Source organism: Syngnathus typhle, linkage group LG18 (genome assembly GCF_033458585.1).
Source record: "Syngnathus typhle isolate RoL2023-S1 ecotype Sweden linkage group LG18, RoL_Styp_1.0, whole genome shotgun sequence".
In the NCBI taxonomy this organism is placed as follows: domain Eukaryota; kingdom Metazoa; phylum Chordata; class Actinopteri; order Syngnathiformes; family Syngnathidae; genus Syngnathus; species Syngnathus typhle.
The window spans coordinates 5,334,831-5,350,414 of record NC_083755.1 but is presented as its reverse complement, the minus strand read 5'-3'; the positions used below and the strand labels follow the sequence as shown (position 1 = coordinate 5,350,414).

The 15,584-nt window shown below is 43.3% G+C and overlaps 3 protein-coding genes across 5 annotated transcripts; 1 reads left to right on the top strand and 2 right to left on the bottom strand.

Annotated features, from left to right (window-relative positions):
• Positions 1-1,420: 1,420 nt before the first annotated feature.
• On the bottom strand, positions 1,421-8,086 carry timp2a (TIMP metallopeptidase inhibitor 2a). Its single transcript, XM_061304766.1, has 5 exons — positions 7,729-8,086; positions 4,061-4,161; positions 3,890-3,998; positions 3,560-3,684; positions 1,421-3,490 (listed from the first exon to the last, which is right to left on the bottom strand). The coding sequence occupies exons 1-5, from the start codon at positions 7,856-7,858 to the stop codon at positions 3,293-3,295; spliced, it is 663 nt and encodes a 220-aa protein (XP_061160750.1). The 5' UTR covers positions 7,859-8,086; the 3' UTR covers positions 1,421-3,292.
• Positions 8,087-8,448: 362 nt separating this feature from the next.
• Positions 8,449-12,734, bottom strand: sfxn2 (sideroflexin 2). Of its 3 annotated transcripts, none has more exons than XM_061304764.1 (14): positions 12,492-12,734; positions 12,131-12,166; positions 11,303-11,378; positions 10,776-10,978; positions 10,530-10,700; positions 10,355-10,453; positions 10,207-10,282; positions 10,064-10,149; positions 9,820-9,880; positions 9,681-9,747; positions 9,565-9,614; positions 9,438-9,487; positions 9,298-9,345; positions 8,449-9,047 (listed from the first exon to the last, which is right to left on the bottom strand). In XM_061304764.1, the coding sequence occupies exons 4-14, from the start codon at positions 10,931-10,933 to the stop codon at positions 8,948-8,950; spliced, it is 966 nt and encodes a 321-aa protein (XP_061160748.1). In that variant the 5' UTR covers positions 10,934-10,978; positions 11,303-11,378; positions 12,131-12,166; positions 12,492-12,734; the 3' UTR covers positions 8,449-8,947. The 3 variants fall into 3 exon arrangements, with proteins under 3 accessions (XP_061160748.1, XP_061160749.1, XP_061160746.1); XM_061304765.1 differs by lacking the exon at positions 12,492-12,734 and adding an exon at positions 11,818-11,871 and having other exon boundaries at positions 12,131-12,435; XM_061304762.1 differs by lacking the exon at positions 12,492-12,734 and having other exon boundaries at positions 12,131-12,434.
• Positions 12,735-13,285: 551 nt separating this feature from the next.
• On the top strand, positions 13,286-15,407 carry arl3b (ADP ribosylation factor like GTPase 3b). Its single transcript, XM_061304767.1, has 6 exons — positions 13,286-13,446; positions 13,857-14,000; positions 14,127-14,243; positions 14,318-14,368; positions 14,478-14,663; positions 14,754-15,407. Exons 1-6 carry the CDS (start codon positions 13,444-13,446, stop codon positions 14,799-14,801), a joined length of 549 nt encoding a protein of 182 aa, XP_061160751.1. The 5' UTR covers positions 13,286-13,443; the 3' UTR covers positions 14,802-15,407.
• The last annotated feature ends 177 nt before the right edge of the window (positions 15,408-15,584 follow it).

The following is a 15,584-nucleotide window of genomic DNA, read 5'->3' as shown; positions in this document are numbered from 1 at the left end:
TGACCTCGTTCTGATGACCTCTCTCTTGAACTTTTCTGCCACCAGACATTTCACCTCTTCCCTTCACAGGTCTTCTTTTGCTTTTTGATTATTTATCTTCATCTATTTTCACAGTTGAATATTTTCCCTTTCTGCTGCTTTATGGTAATGACAACTGTGCGTGTAGGCGGCAAAATGCAAGCAGCCTCGGCCTGGCCATTTGCATGCAGCTAAAGACAACAATCCAACAATATGACTCATCAGGAAAAGTATAGGGAGAAAAGTGTAGACTAAGGGAGACTTTTCTTCCCTTTTTCTTCAGAGGAAAAGAAGCCGAAAAGATTAAGTGTTTCCTTGGAGGAATTTGGTGTTGAAAGACAAGGTCAAAAAACAAGCAAGAAGACTGAAAGAATTTCAAAAATGATCAGAATCCTCTCTTGCATCCTCATTTTCCATTTTGTCTGCAAATGTAGCTAATTCAAGAATCAAATATTACAACTGAATGAATATTAAATAGACACATTTTGGTCAACTTAAAATGTAACAAAATATCTCCAGAATTGCAGCGTTCCCGGTTTAAAAGACAATAGCACATATAATTTACGTATCAGTGTTACTATCAATACGGTTCTAAGTACGTATTATTTTTTTTATAAAGTAAAAGACTCACATTACGGCTACTGTACTGTTATAGTCGTCATTCAATGGGCTTTCACAAGTGATTTTACCTCGGGTGGCCACAAGAGGGCGACATGTCACAGATATTCCATTGGAAAAGTTTTAAACCAAAAAATGAGTAGTTATACCGACTAACTATAATACAAACGTCTTTTACAATCGAATTTACATCCTGCCTCGGAAACGCCAAGACATTTTGAAATAAACAAGAGTTTTTAGCATAAAAATCAGTTAAAGGGGGGGGGGGGGGGCGCAAAGCAGGGCGTTTGACCCATTTTGCAGCAAACATCCGAAGGGCAAAGTCAAAAGCAGATCACATGCGGCTGTCTTAACATGCAAGCACAGTCACAAAAAAAAGCATCCGCGTGCACAAACAAAAGCACAAATTCACGCCATCACAAGCTCCAATATCCCCCCCACCCCCCACAAAAAAAAAAAACTTGACAGGAATGAACAGAAATGACAAAACCTGCTCCCTGGGCTGGGCTGCACATTTTTCAAATATTTTCCAACTGGAGTCAAGTAACTAGTGATTTTTCTGCTCTGTCTTTCACAGTTGCTCGCGACCTAACTGAGGATTAGAAACGTATAAACAGCAATTAAAAAAAAAAAAAGATTTATTTGTATGTACGTTTGAAGTTACTTTGTGTAAACTACATGAAAACAAATTATTCTCAAAAATGTGTTATTGTACTCCTTATATTAATTTTACTGTGTTGTATTTTCAGCAAAGCGAGAGAAAGAATATGCAAGAAAACATTGATCCTTTCAAAGATGTCTTTTTATTTGATAATATGGAATATGTGTGTCCTTTTTTTACCGGACGTACACAAAGCCTCAGACACATGCACGGTGGTCTATTATTATCATCATTATTATTATTATTCACACACACAAAAAAAAAAGAGATGACTATTCTCTCTTCACTCTCACGGTGCTCCAGCGCAAGAGGACCTCGCCTCGACGGCTAAACACATTTTTAAGACAATGATTATGGAAAAACCGCCAAAAACGCACACAAAACAGATAACAGAATGGAAAATTTGAGTTTAAATTATGCCTCTAATACTCCTTTACATTTATACTGCATATAAACAATCACTTGCCAATTTATCTGGTACGCCTTGAAGAAAACCAACAAAGCATTACCTTTTTTTGGGGATGCTTTACTGTAGTTTGAATAGTTACAGTGGATAAATGGGAAATTTATGAACAGTTCCAAATATCAATCAGTGCTAGCACAAAACCTTCAGGAAAGAAGAAAAAAAAAAAAAAAAAACCTACTATCCACATGCACAGTTATAAGAGTGTGCACACTTTTGCAACCAACATTATGTCTATTTTGCCTCTAAAAATAGAGTTGTACGAGTTATACTAGGTCACAAAAGGTTTTGTTAAAATGATTTATTTTGGTGTCATTTTAATAAAAATTTGAACAGGGGTGTGTAGACTTTTTAAATCCACTGTATATATTATACAATTCCTTGGAAATAGGTGTTAAAATAAATTGTGTTGGTTTTTATCTTAGGGCACAGTACCTTTTAAACTAGAAAGTGTATGCAATTGTGTGTTTTGCTTTTTCTTCAAATGTTTCCTTGCGTGTAAAGCAGCGCTGTAGCGAGTAACTTGGTTGGAGAAAAGATGTAGAAAAGGAGGGGGACGGCCACACCGGACCCTCTGTACATTGGCAAACGGTGAAAATGCACATACAATCAATAAAGAACACTAGTATAAGCCATGAAATAAAAAAATTAAAAAAAAAAATCCCTTTTTGTCTTAATTCCTTTCAACAAGCCTCTGGGAAGCTCTGTGAACGCGTGCATAGCAATACTACTAATCCTAATAATTGTGAAATCAGTGTTCAGGTCTTTCTGCATGGGGGGGGGGTAAAAAAAAGTGCAAATCTAGTAAACTAACGCAGTGAATAATTCATCAAAAATAATAGTCAAGTAAGGACTAAAATGCATAGGTGTAGAGTGGGACACTGCAGATTAGAAGGTGACGCAATTATTAGTTGATTTAATAGAACGTGGTATATTATTATAAGTCTTGCCCCCATTTCACATATCCCATGGGAAACGGGAGCAAAGAAATGTCGACCTTTCTGGCTGTATACATTCTCACACACATGCACACACGCACATCATAGACTGGTCCAGTGAGTCATTTGTCACCAAACGAAAATACTGAATTGTGTCGTTTCGAAAGGAGATAAGCCTGACGTGGGCGCGCTTTAAAAAAAAAAAAAAAAAGGCAAAATAAAAAAAAACAGGCAACTTGGAATATTTGCTTTGGATAAAATGGAGGCCATTGAAATGACTCATCTTGCGCAGCTCAGGGATCGATTGGTTTGGACTTAGGAAAAGAGCTTCAGAGGAAGTGCTCTGCTGCTGCCCCCCCCTCCCCCCAAAAAAGAAAAAACTAAAGTTATGTCCTCCTGACGCCAGCCTCAGGAGGAAAAAATAAAAATAAAATCACTTGACCAGTCTCATGCCTCGAACGTGAGAAGACAAAGAACCCTCATTTGGTTTAAAATGAACACAGAGAGGCTACAGACCCCCCCCCCCCCTCTCTAAATCAAAATGGCCTGATTTTTTTTTTTTCCATGGGGGTGTGAATGAATACTTGCAAGGCCCTAGGGGTCCTCTGCGTCCAGGAACTCCTTCTTGGGCGGGGCCACGCCGCGGTACCAGGAGCAGGATCCGTCGGCCCGCTTGACGCAGGCGTAGTGGTTGGCCTGACGACCGTACACCTGCTTATCGATCATCAGGTCCGTCCACAGGCACTCCTCGGGGGCGGAGATCTCGCAGGGCAGTGAAGGGCAGCGAACGATCTGCAAGCCCACCACAATCATAAACATTTTTTTTTTCAAAGGATACGCGATAAAGTCGCAAAATCCTACCTTGCACTCGCAGCCCATCTGGTAGCGTTGGGTGAGACTCTTCTTCTGGGTGTTGCTCAAGAAGTCCCAGGGCATGATGTAATCGCACAGCGTCACGTGCATTTGCCCACCGGTGTCAGACTTGCCTGTGAAAAACACAGAGGACGACAAATCAATTTTTTTTTTTTTGGAAACATCTGCTGCGTTTGCAGTTTTCCGAGCGCTGCTGCAGCCTCCCGTTTTGTTGACGACGCTCCTTGCAGAGGAGGATGAGTCATGGCAGCATCAAATGGCAACGTTCGGGCTGCTTGTCATTTTAGTACGGAAAATTCATTCTTCTCGACTACACACCAGAGATCAAGTACTCCTTCTTGCCGCTGGTGTCCAGGGTGACGCCGCACACGGCCGACACGGGCGCGGTGAAAATGGTATCGATGTCCTGGTTGGGTCCTTTGAACATCTGCGATGCGGGAGAAAAAATCTGAGCAAACAACACACACTCGATAATCGATTCGCATATACCTTGATCTGCTTGATTTCATACTGAATCTTCTTGATGGGGTTCCCGTAGATGTCGTTGCCGGAGTCGACCTCTCGTTCGCCAACCACCTTCGCTCGGATCACTGTTAACAAAAACACAAATTTGATGTAAAATGATTTTCCATGCCAGTATGAGATCGATTGGACCTAATGACCTTTGGCCTTCTTAAAAAAAACAAAAAAACATGCTAGGGGCTTTTTTAGCGCTGCTGAGGCTTCCTGTTTCCAGACACGCCGAGCTGAATTTGCTATATAACGACTAAAAAAGGCTTTTCATTCTGCTCTATTAAAAGAACCTGAAAGATGATACGAAAACAGTGTGTGCGCGCGAGCGACGACGTCCAGCTTCAGCTATGCGTACGACATTAAATTCTCAATGGAAAATGTGAGCAAGCGAGTCAAGGGGGGGGAGAGGAAAAAAAAAAAAAAAAAAAAAAAAAAAAGAAAAAAAAAAACACGCACGGACACACTCACAAAGTTTATTCACACACTTGAACGTCATACTGTAACTCCATTGATGTCATTTTTCCAACATAATTGGCACTTTAACAGTCGTCGGCACTGTGTGGTACTTGAATGCAAACTTTTTGCACGGGCTGAATAATGCTCAATGCTCGGAACTGTTTGCAGACCTCGGCATTTTCAGTCCCACTCTGCAAATATCCAGCACGTACACATGCACACGAGTGTGGTTGTACCTGGCTGGCGCTATGGCTTGCATTCCTCTTACCCCCCCCCCCACACACACTTTCCCTTCCTGACCTCATTCTGAGTTGCAACAAGCACAGGATTAAGCTGATAGGAAGTTGCTGTTAAATTCGCAGTGTTGGCAATATGCACGGTGTAAGGCAAAAACCTGACCCCCCCCCCAAAAAAAAAGAGTCACTCAGCCTGGTCTATCGAGACTACACAAGAAGATCCTAACAGTCGAAGAAGACAATGTGAATAGGAGAAGACAAATCACAGACTGCAGATATAACACCACAAGGTCATGTGATCTGCGCCAGGCCGCCAATTCGACAACAAACCACCAAGTGACCCACATTTCGATTGTTAGCGCTCTCAGGATGCAGCAGAATGACTCAGACTTACATTTTGGACAACTTTTCCATGCAGGACGCCCCCCCCCCTCCATTCAGCCCACCACCACCATGACGACCCTCTTCCTTTTCCACATGTTGAGCCAATTACATCAGACTGCTCTGAAACTAAAACGTCAGCTGTAATTTCCGTCACGTCAGCCGTATTCCGTCTGCGACGCTAATGTGAACAAATACCTTTATTTTGAAATGTCCCAGTTGGGTTTCGACTTCCTCATTTACGACTTAAGCTCACCATATGTTAAATGGTGAAATCGAAATGTTCCTCTTTTGGGGGGCGATGTTCATTGCATCATTTTAGATTCTAACAAAAGAAAGCTCTGGTCTACTGCGTTGCCATCTACACAAAGCAGCCATTTGTACATAACATATTAGCAATTAAATTGTGACATATTGCAGGGCAGAGGTCATCTATCATCATTTTTGTAGGATGGAACCGAGGAAGACATCGAAAACAGCAAGGGCCCCAAAACGGATCCCTGCGTAACACCTAGACTAATAAAAACTGGAAACCACTCTAGAGCGCTACCAGTGATACCAACCTGGTATGTGGCCCAAGTTGAAATGGAAACGACATTGTAAGCATTACTGACCATTTTTCAAAATAAATAATTGGGCATGAGTCCCACAAATTCTGCCGAGCCAGCCGCGTAACCACAAGAGAAGCATTGCCGCACTAACGAGCAAGTTAGTATAGTATTGGTTCCAAGATTTGCGGCGGGAGGATGACTAGGCATACCCGCCGGCTTGCAGCATCAATGAGCACGAAAAAAAACAGCTGATCATACACGCTGGTTATTTACAGTATGGAAGCCACTACACAAACACCGCATCATTTTTGACAGAGTGCGTTTGCAGGAAGCGCAGGCAGACTTGCGGCTTAAAAACAAAAAACCCTGTCTACAACTTGGTTGCTGTATCACGTGTGAACTCCAAACCACATTTTAGACTTCCTGTAACGGTTTATTGACTCACGAAAGACACACCGGCTTACCAAACACATCCTGTTTGTCGAGGCAAGAAATCAAAAGTTTCTTCGTCGGGATGTGTTTATAGTTTTAGTTGCTGCTAGAGTTCAACGTACATCCGCACTGAGGAAAACAACACAACACTGGAACTTTCGTTGCCCAGCCCCTCACTTGAAAACACACCCTGGATGTCATCCAGATGTCACCCGAGCTGCAGAGCTCCGCATCATGCGTTGCACTTCCAGCGTTACTGATGTTTTTTTTTTTTGTTGGGCGGGTTTTAAAGTTGCAAAGCATTCCAGTAATTCCAAAACCCCTCCTCACAAAAAGGAGTGGAAATCAAGTCAAAAGACAGACTAGGTAGAGAGGAAAGTTTGCAGTGTGGTTGAGATTCGATTTCTTCTCAAACGCCCCCCCTCCCCTAAACCTTGAGACCAAAGCTTTCCACACTGCTTCTCTCTTTTCCCTCCGCGATGCCACGTTGACCCAGCCGAGCCGCGTCGGCATCCCGAAGGCCTCGTAAAGGCGCCATCTCATTTCCAGATTGCGCTTACTTACCGAAAACAAAAAACAGACAGGAAAAAAAAAATGACAGGCAGGCGGAAAGTTTGGCTTCCACATACTAATGGAGGAAGAACATGAAGTCAAAACTACGGACACAATATTATTCATTCATTTATATTCACAAAGATCACACTCATTATGTTGTTTCAGAGGCAACTTGAAGCAGAGTCAGACACACTGAAGGTCACTTGACTATGCATACACTTTAATGTCACAACTGAATCACTATTTTGTATTAAATGTTCCCCACCTAAACTGAAGGGAGCTTAGAAGAATGGGCTAAAGATTTGAACCATATTTGAAAAATAAAATATATTTTCCTTGTGAGGGAGGAGCCAAGTTTAGCCTGGGTTGTTAACAGTTAACAGCTGAGTTGTTGAGGGGTACAAATTAATTCGTAAAGTACTTATTTTTAAGAATAATGTCAAATGAGCATGGAATATTTCAAAATAAAAAATATACAGCACAATAAATATTATAAATATATTGAATATTTCAAAGTGGGGATTCTAATTTGTGGGACATTTATTGACATATGCAAATTTGTTGACCCAGTTTGTCTTAACAATACCATAACAAATACAAATATTGAAAAAAAATCTCGACAAAAGTTCCTACTCGGGTAATTTTACTTGACTACAATTTTACTACACTAGCTTTATCATATTTGGGTTTTGAGGCAAGCTATGTTTGCAATAAATCTTGCCAAAGTTTCCTTCTTCATTGGCTAGCAGATTTACACTAAATTAATATATTCTCCATGTAAGCCCGGTTTTTACAGTGTAGAGAGGTCTGTGGGGGTCTCGTTTGGGGGGGTCTGCAAGAGCAGGGGTGCTGCTGTACAAATCAGCATGCAAACCGAGTCGTGGCCTTGAGCAGCACACCCACCACTAGAACGTTAAACAGATCGATGACTAGGCTGCTTTTGGTTGCTGCATGTGGAACAGACACAGACAGCAAACAACAACAACAACATCACCACAAGCGTGTCCGGGCATGAGAGGGGCGGTGTACTCACCCACGTCGGCATTGCAGAATGCCTGTTGCGGGTGCACCGGAGCGCAGCTGCACGCCTCGGTCAGCTCCTCAGCCCGCCACACGAGCAGCAGTGCAAGCGTGCACAGAACGCCGTTCACGCTCAGCGGCATTGTTGATGCAGACACCGCGATGCGAGGTTATCTCTTTTTTGGCAGCGTTAGAGATGCGAATGAAAAGTGAGTCGTTTAAGGGTTTTTTTTTTTTGCTTAAAATATTTTTTCCCTCATAGAGCGAGTCAAGACGACAACGGCGTATGTCACAAATGAGAAGTTTCGTGCTGCATGCAGGGTTGATGGAGCTTCGAAGTGCCGTTCAAGGACTCTTGTTATCGTCTGATGCGCGACTCTTTTATACTGCCTGGTCACGCCCCCTTATGGCTACGGCAAGTGGAAAAGGCCAAAGTAAATATGATCGCATCAACAAGACGAATCCATCATGCGTATTCCTGCAGCCAAATATATTCATTTATAATAAATATAGAAATACTTTTGGTCGCATCAACAAGACGAATCCATCATGCGTATTCCTGCAGCCAAATATATTCATTTATAATAAATATATAAATACTTTTGGTCGCATCAACAAGACGAATCCATCATGCGTATTCCTGCAGCCAAATATATTCATTATTAATAAATATATAAATACTTTTTGTCCCACTGTTGACAATAAAACCAAATAAAATCTGCATGCACAGCAATTAATTTTAAATATATTTTATTCCAACATACACTGTTGCTTGTGGTATCAATTTTGCACACAACTTCAGATGAATAATGCAAATTACAGTCCTCCATTTTGCACAACACCTTTATTTTTTCAAACCAGCTGTGTCGTTTGTCCATCTTGAGCCGTGCACAGAAGTGTTTTAAGAATGTCCAGGAGGCCTTTTTGCTTTAAAAATAATGTCCAAGGCACGTAAATGTTTTAAGGGTGGAAAAAAAATGTACCGTTGTTTTGAGTTGTTTTGTTCAGTTACGAGCTTGCAAAGTCATAAAAAGAAAATTCCTGAGAAGAGATTATTTGGTTTGTAATGAGAGATTAACTAAATTCATCAGAGGCGACTTTAAAAGCATTCATCAAAAAATCCCTCGTGTATACGGTATTAGTTCCACATAATAAGCACCTTTTTATACATCTGAGTAACAATTGAGGAAAGAAGGAGTATAAGGAGGCAGTGAGTCCTGCAGGTGGGCTTCTCAGAGGCCTTTGTTGAAATAGACGCACTGCACGCTGTCGCCGCACTTGGCTGTAATGGAGTCGCGGAGTTCGGGCTCGAGCTTCGACACTGCAAGGGTGCTGCGACACAAAAACGATAAAATTACATACATTTGAAAAAGAAAATAAATATTTCAGTTGTTAAGACAGACAATCAAATTGGGCCTGCATTATTTACTATTTTTAAATGATCAAATGTAATAAAAAAAGTATTAAAATGTAATATACTGTTTTAAACACATGTAAATAAATATAATTATATCTAAAATAACAATCAACAACTACTTCTGGAATAATAATAAGTATCCAAAGTAAATCAGACATGAGTTACCATCTTTGCGGGAACAGAGCGCAGGCTGCCGGTACCATGAAGGTCAAACTGTTTCGAGACAAGCACAACAAAAGAGAGTTGACCCCTACACCGAGAACTTGTGTCCTTCCATCGCCCTTGCCGCCAGATGTTGTACTTACAAGACGCCCACCATCATCACTTGAATGGGCCCATGGAGGTACGTGATTCTCTGCAAAGGAGAAGAAAAGCAGTCACGGGATCGCTTTCAACAAAGAAAAGGAGGAAAAGTGCAAAAGAGGATCAAACCTGCATGAATTTGTATTTCTCCAGCCGCTGCATGATGATGGGAAGGATGACTGCGGAGGAGAGTGCACGTGAGCGGGCGGGAAAATAAAGAATTGTTGTTGTTTTTTTATACATACTCATTCCCGGTGCAGCCATGGTGATCCTGGAGACGACCACTTGTGTGATGCCTTTCATCGCCGCTTTCTGCAGGAGTGAATTAAGGACGATAAAGACCAGTTTTTGCTTCAATAATCGACAAAAAATATATATTCTCACCTGTGAGTGGCCCAGCTTGTTGCCGTTTTCATCGGTGACAGCGATGCCGTTCAAAATTTCCCTGAAGACAGATTTTCAGTCAGGAGAAAATATGTATTTGTTTAAATTGGCTTTTTTATTTTAAACAGTTGAGTCTTTGGGTTGATTCCCTGGCTAATTGTCAGAGCACACCGACTACCATTTAAAGTGCCACAGAAAAAGCTCCTCATCTTAAAAGTCCTCAAAAGGTGTTTGAGGGACTCACTGTTGTCGCATCATGGGAATGTTGACACAGTTGGCCGCTGCCACGGCCGCAAAAGGGACCCATCGTGCCACCAGCGGGGGGGCTTTCTGCGACAGAGCGACTTTACACACTTACGCACTTTGCATAATTCGTGACAATCGTACCTTGGTGTAGAGGTTAAGTCCCACTGCCGTGGCTAAAGCCGTGCTGGTGGCCGTCACATAGGCCACGCCGATTTGCCTGAGGCGCACAATGGTGATGTCAATCCAAGCCTGCAATGGTGGCGGCTGTAACGAAGGCCTGACGTCTTACTTAGGGGTGATGGGCGAGGCGGCGTTGCGGTTGGTGTAGTTGACCAGCGCGTTGAAGGACTGATTGACCCACTGCCAGAAGACCACCGCAGGCACAGTTCTAGAAAGACAGCCGTGAAAACACTTTCAGTCCCTTAACACACACAACATTTGTGGTGAAGTTTGCACTCGTCTACCTGTAGAACTGGAGCATGCAGCCGGTGATGGCCATGCCGCCGGGGACCTGAAAGGACATGCGGCCGATGATGTTCATACGGTCGCCCGAGTCGGGGTGAAAGGCCGAGTCGTACAGCTTCTTGGCGTAGTGGAGTTGCTCCTCGGTGGTACCCGGTGGGATCGAACCCGCCCTGGAACATGGAAGGTGCAATCAAACCCATGTCATGTACAAAAGTAAATTTATTTTAGGGGGACGTGTCACCAACCTGCAGCTCTCCACCAAGGCTTTGGCCTCATCCAAGCGCGAGTCGGGCAGGAGCGCCGTCCGCCAGTCGGTGATGTTGAAGAAGTGTTTGAGCCGTCCCGTGAAGGTGGACTGGTCCCATCGCGGGGCGTCAATGTCAAACGTGGGGCTCAGTGCCATGGTGGAGCGCTGATATTTGTCCTCCAGAAAGGTTTGACCAAAGACCTGAGGAAGGAAGAGCAATTACATTTCCACCAGGAGGAAAGTAGAAGTTGATTTATGGGTTCAAATTCAGTAGCAAGCACACAAAAGTAAATCTTTTGACAAATAACGGAAATGACCTAAATTCGCTTCCTGCTTGCAAAAAAAAAAAAGCCACTTTTTTTTTTTAATTCAAACTGCTTTAAGACATTCATTTAATATTCAACTACAGCCCAGAATCGTCACATAAGAAGACTTTGTAAAGTTCGTAAGGGGGAAATGTGCCCTTTGTTACCTCTTCAGACAAATTCCTAACCAAATCCTCTGCTAGAAATAATTGACAAGCACCTAGTGAATGGTTCCTCTGGTTCTCTAGCTGCAGCAGCCTTCCAATACCCGACCAGAACCGGCAGAATCCAGCTTCCTAAATGAAAAAAAATAAAAACATAAAATACAAATTACTCACATGTGAAGTTATTCACAGATGTTCCAGCAATTGCAGCTTTTCAGAGACTTTGTGCAACCTCACCAGGCTTGAGCTGGATGGTTCTGGATCTGTTTACTTAAAAATGTGAGCTTGCGTCCAAAGTCAATAATTTCCCCAACACTAAGTTCTACTAACAAGATTAGAACGAATAGGCCTCTGCAGGAAATTACGCATGAACGTAGAAAGTAGAAGATGAGGTTGGAGAAAAAAAAAAGCTTCTTCGAGGTTGTAACGTTCAGGTGTGCAGGTGTTTAGTTAGTAAACAAACGCACGGATCATGCTTTTAAACGATTGGAGTAACTTCATACAACATATCTCTCTTAATTAATACATGTATTAAAAGTATAGCTATTAAAAGAAGCACTTCTGTGCGCACCTTGACAAACTGGATCTACAAGGCGGAGCGCATCTGGATGAAGTCCATACTGTCCTTAGAAGGGTTAGGCGTGAAATACGAATTTGATTGCATGAAAAAATAATCGAGGCTGTGATTTAATTGCATTAGAGAGTTGACAGAATTGGGTGGGTTTGGGAAGGTGATGCCAAAAAGAGGAGAGAAAACATATGTCAGGCAGACTGATGCAACTTGTGTCTCGTGTTACTGGCGCCCTGCCCACGGCGACGAGGAAAAGAAAATGGAAGCGGGACATTTTGATGCTTTAGATTAGAAGTTAGGACGCAAAACTCACCTTTGAGCGGGTGGTCCGCTGCCTCTGTGTAAAAAGCTGTCAGGTCGAGTCAAGAAACATTAAGAATTGTTGCACGTGGCAAGCTCTCCGCCAATGACATGGTGGGGCAGCTCCCCGCGACATAGTAATCTGCTGGGTCCTAAAGCCTGAACTTCACTCAGTATTTGCGCTTACTAAAACGTTAAAATCTTTAAAAATAAAAATCCACCGCCTACCCACTCCCAAAATTGTATTCATATAACACGCAGAGTCACAAAACACCATACAGTTATATCTACACAATCCTCTAACAGATAGACAAACATATATTTGAAAGTATATGCTAGACAAGAGAAACGACAACCTTAAAATCTGGGGGTACGTGAAGCGACAAGACGCGAGGGCTGCGTGCGAGAGGCTTGTGATTGGTGGAGAACCCGGAAGCAAGTAAATGTGGAACGCGTTAGCGTGTGAGTCGAGTAATTGTTGTTTTCGTAGATTACGAGCCCAACAGTAACCCATCGGACATTTGCAATAAACCTCAGAAAAATCACCAGTGTCTTTAAAAGTCGTTCTTACTGCTGCGGTATGACAAACAAAAAACATGTAGGCACGACACGGTGGTTGCATGCGCTTACTTGGCTGTTGTCAGAGAAATTAGCCCCGATGTCGCCACCTCTGGTGTGGCGTGGTATCGTAGCTCCCAGAGAGTCGCCTGGGTCCTTAAGTCCGCAATAATTAAAACGAGTCTGGTTGCTATAGCCTGCGGGGCAAAAATTCATATATATGTAATGCAGTGGACTGCGAAACCATGTGAATTGGTAATGGGCGGATGTTTTGAATTGCTCTGTCGCCCTCTCGTGGCTCTTAAATGAGCGCTGCGAAGAACGACGTGCAGTAAAAGAGTACTACGTTTACTGTACTCCATCGGCTATATGTATACAGCTAAAGCTACAGCTAGCATAAACCACTACTCCGCGTGACGCCACACTCCAGTCCTAAATCATTGACGAAATAAAACGAACTGATTTATGCGACTAAATGTAAAACACAAAGCAGTTGGTGCAAGCAACTTCGGCCTCACTGTCGCCACCTGTGGATGGGAGTGTGAACAACATATTGAATCTTTACGTCCAGTAGTTCGCTTTATTACAATCGCTTTTTAAGTATGACCACTTATCGTATTTAAGACGTGGGGATAATATCATTAAAGTGTTATCCAAGCACTTTACCGGCTTGATAATAGCCACTTACTCGGGCGCGTTCCTGTGCGAGTGACGTCATCGTCCTTAGTAACCCTCCGCGGCGGCGTCTCTACGACACAAGACAACAAGATGGTGAGTATCCGTAATTCCCTCGTAATAACCGTTAACTAGGTAAAAACGGGTCAAAATGTGCTCATTCAAACATAGTCGGGATTGCAAAGTTGTTAAAGCTGTCCGCTGGAGCCATCCTCAAAAACCATCTTGTTGCGTTAGCTTCAATTGCCGGGGGGGGAGATTAGCAAATTAGCCGCGTTTAGCATCTTCCGTACCGTCGATATCCGGGCCCAAAGCCAGTCAGTGAAAAGACAAAAGGACACTAATTCAGATGTTATGAAGAGTAAACGCGTTTAGATTGTGCACTGATGTCTGCATCACAGTTCTGAGGTTTGGGGTTCGAATCTTGGCCCTATCAACAATCACGTTTGGAAGATGTGCAACAATGGCAGCCATCGTTGTTACACGTTCGTTGATGCCATTTGCAGGGATTGCTGTCAATCCTGCGCAAACTGAAGAGCACACCAGACCAGGAGGTGAGGATATTGCTGCTGGGCCTGGACAACGGCGGGAAGACCACCTTGCTCAAGCAGCTGGCCTCCGAGGACATCAGCCACATCACCCCCACCCAGGTAAGCAATGATGCACTTTGGCAGTCCCACTTTTAAAAATGCTTGCCTATTTTACCAAAGCAAGCTAACAATGTCATGGTCCCGTGATGGCTCCCCTAAAAAGTCACAATTTCTCTCCTCCTCCAGGGCTTCAACATCAAGAGCGTCCAGTCGCAAGGCTTCAAACTCAACGTTTGGGACATTGGCGGCCAGAGGAAGATCAGGCCCTACTGGAGGAACTACTTTGAAAACACTGACGTGCTCGTAAGCTCGTAACATTATCGACACGTCTTGGAACTGCGTCAGGGTTCGTATGGTCATTTGTTATTTGTTTACAGATTTATGTCATCGACAGCGCTGACAGGAAAAGATTTGAGGAGACGGGGCAGGTATGTGAGGTTACTTGAGACTTTGGTAACTTTTGTAACCATCATCTGATGGCAGCCATTTTGAGAACCCCTGTTATGACAACTGACTTGTGTTGTATTATCTTTTCAGGAACTGGCCGAGCTGCTGGAGGAGGAAAAGCTGAGCGGTGTGCCCGTGCTGATCTTCGCCAACAAGCAGGACCTCCTGACGGCGGCGCCGGCCTCCGAGATCGCCGAGGGCCTCAACCTTCACACCATCCGTGACCGCATCTGGCAAATCCAGTCATGCTCCGCCCTCACCAGCGAGGGCATCCAGGTCTGCCATCTTTTCCTTTTATCATCAAGCAGTTATTTTTTCCATTCTTATCCTCTTTTTTTCATTTTTTCAAACTCACTTAACCCACAGGAGGGCATGAACTGGGTGTGCAAGAGCGTCAACTCCAAGAAGAAGTAGCTCATCTATTCAGTCGTCTTCTCCTCAGGAGGACGTGGGGCAACGTCTCCTGAGCCTTAAACACTCCGGGGTACAACTTACGAATGTACACACTACAAGGAATCCAACAAAGAGGGTTTTTAACTGCTGCATTCCCGCCCGTCACACTTTTAACTATTTCCGTCGAGCTGCTGTCTTTCAAGAGGAAGATTGGAAGTCAAAGTGTCATTCTTTTCGAATCGTTCCACGTGCGCTTTCATGGCTCCGTTTGACGTGAGGTCTTCTATTTTTGTAAGCGTTTTATTTATGGCAGAGTTAAGTAGAGTGTGCTTTCACCACCCTAAACCCACGTAAAGAACGATACTGTATATGATATGTATAAAAAGAAATTAGATGAATTAGAGGAGTTTTTAAATCCACTGTAAATAGTGTGGGGTTCCCCCCCTCCCACCCCTGCGTTGGTATGTTTTACGCGCATTACTCGGCTCTATTTTGTAGTCCTCATACTGTACCTGCAGATTGGTTTTGTTTCACTTCTGTGACTTTTTTGGGGGATTTAGATCGATATTCTCGAATGTAATCTGTGCTAAAGGTACTGTATGTGAATAAAAGAAGAAAGAAAAAGTGTACGCTTGCCTTTTGTGCTTATCAGCTGTTGGTGTCAGTGAAGAGGTCTCGGCGCTGCGTGTGGGAGACAGCTCGACTCAAACGGATTTTTTCAAATGCTCTCGTGGTGCGTTATTGCGCAATCTAGGTCATAGCATCATGAAAAAGGCAAAATGTTTTTAACGTGGGCTAAAGTGC

What these genes read in the sequence shown, in the direction of transcription:
- timp2a (XM_061304766.1), bottom strand. Translation starts at nt 7,858, where the DNA reads ATGCCGCTGAGCGTGAACGGCGTTCTGTGCACGCTTGCACTGCTGCTC. An exon ending in ATTCTGCAATGCCGACGTGG is followed by an intron (nt 4,162 to 7,728) that starts GTGAGTACACCG and finishes TTTTGTTAACAG; the next exon opens with TGATCCGAGCGAAGGTGGTT. An exon ending in GAAGGAGTACTTGATCTCTG is followed by an intron (nt 3,685 to 3,889) that starts GTGTGTAGTCGA and finishes TGTTTTTCACAG; the next exon opens with GCAAGTCTGACACCGGTGGG.
- sfxn2 (XM_061304764.1), bottom strand. Translation starts at nt 10,933, where the DNA reads ATGGCACTGAGCCCCACGTTTGACATTGACGCCCCGCGATGGGACCAG. An exon ending in GCCTCGCCCATCACCCCTAA is followed by an intron (nt 10,283 to 10,354) that starts GTAAGACGTCAG and finishes TGTGCGCCTCAG; the next exon opens with GCAAATCGGCGTGGCCTATG. An exon ending in AGAAATACAAATTCATGCAG is followed by an intron (nt 9,488 to 9,564) that starts GTTTGATCCTCT and finishes TCTCCTTTGCAG; the next exon opens with AGAATCACGTACCTCCATGG.
- arl3b (XM_061304767.1), top strand. An exon ending in TTGAAAACACTGACGTGCTC is followed by an intron (nt 14,244 to 14,317) that starts GTAAGCTCGTAA and finishes ATTTGTTTACAG; the next exon opens with ATTTATGTCATCGACAGCGC. An exon ending in GATTTGAGGAGACGGGGCAG is followed by an intron (nt 14,369 to 14,477) that starts GTATGTGAGGTT and finishes TTATCTTTTCAG; the next exon opens with GAACTGGCCGAGCTGCTGGA.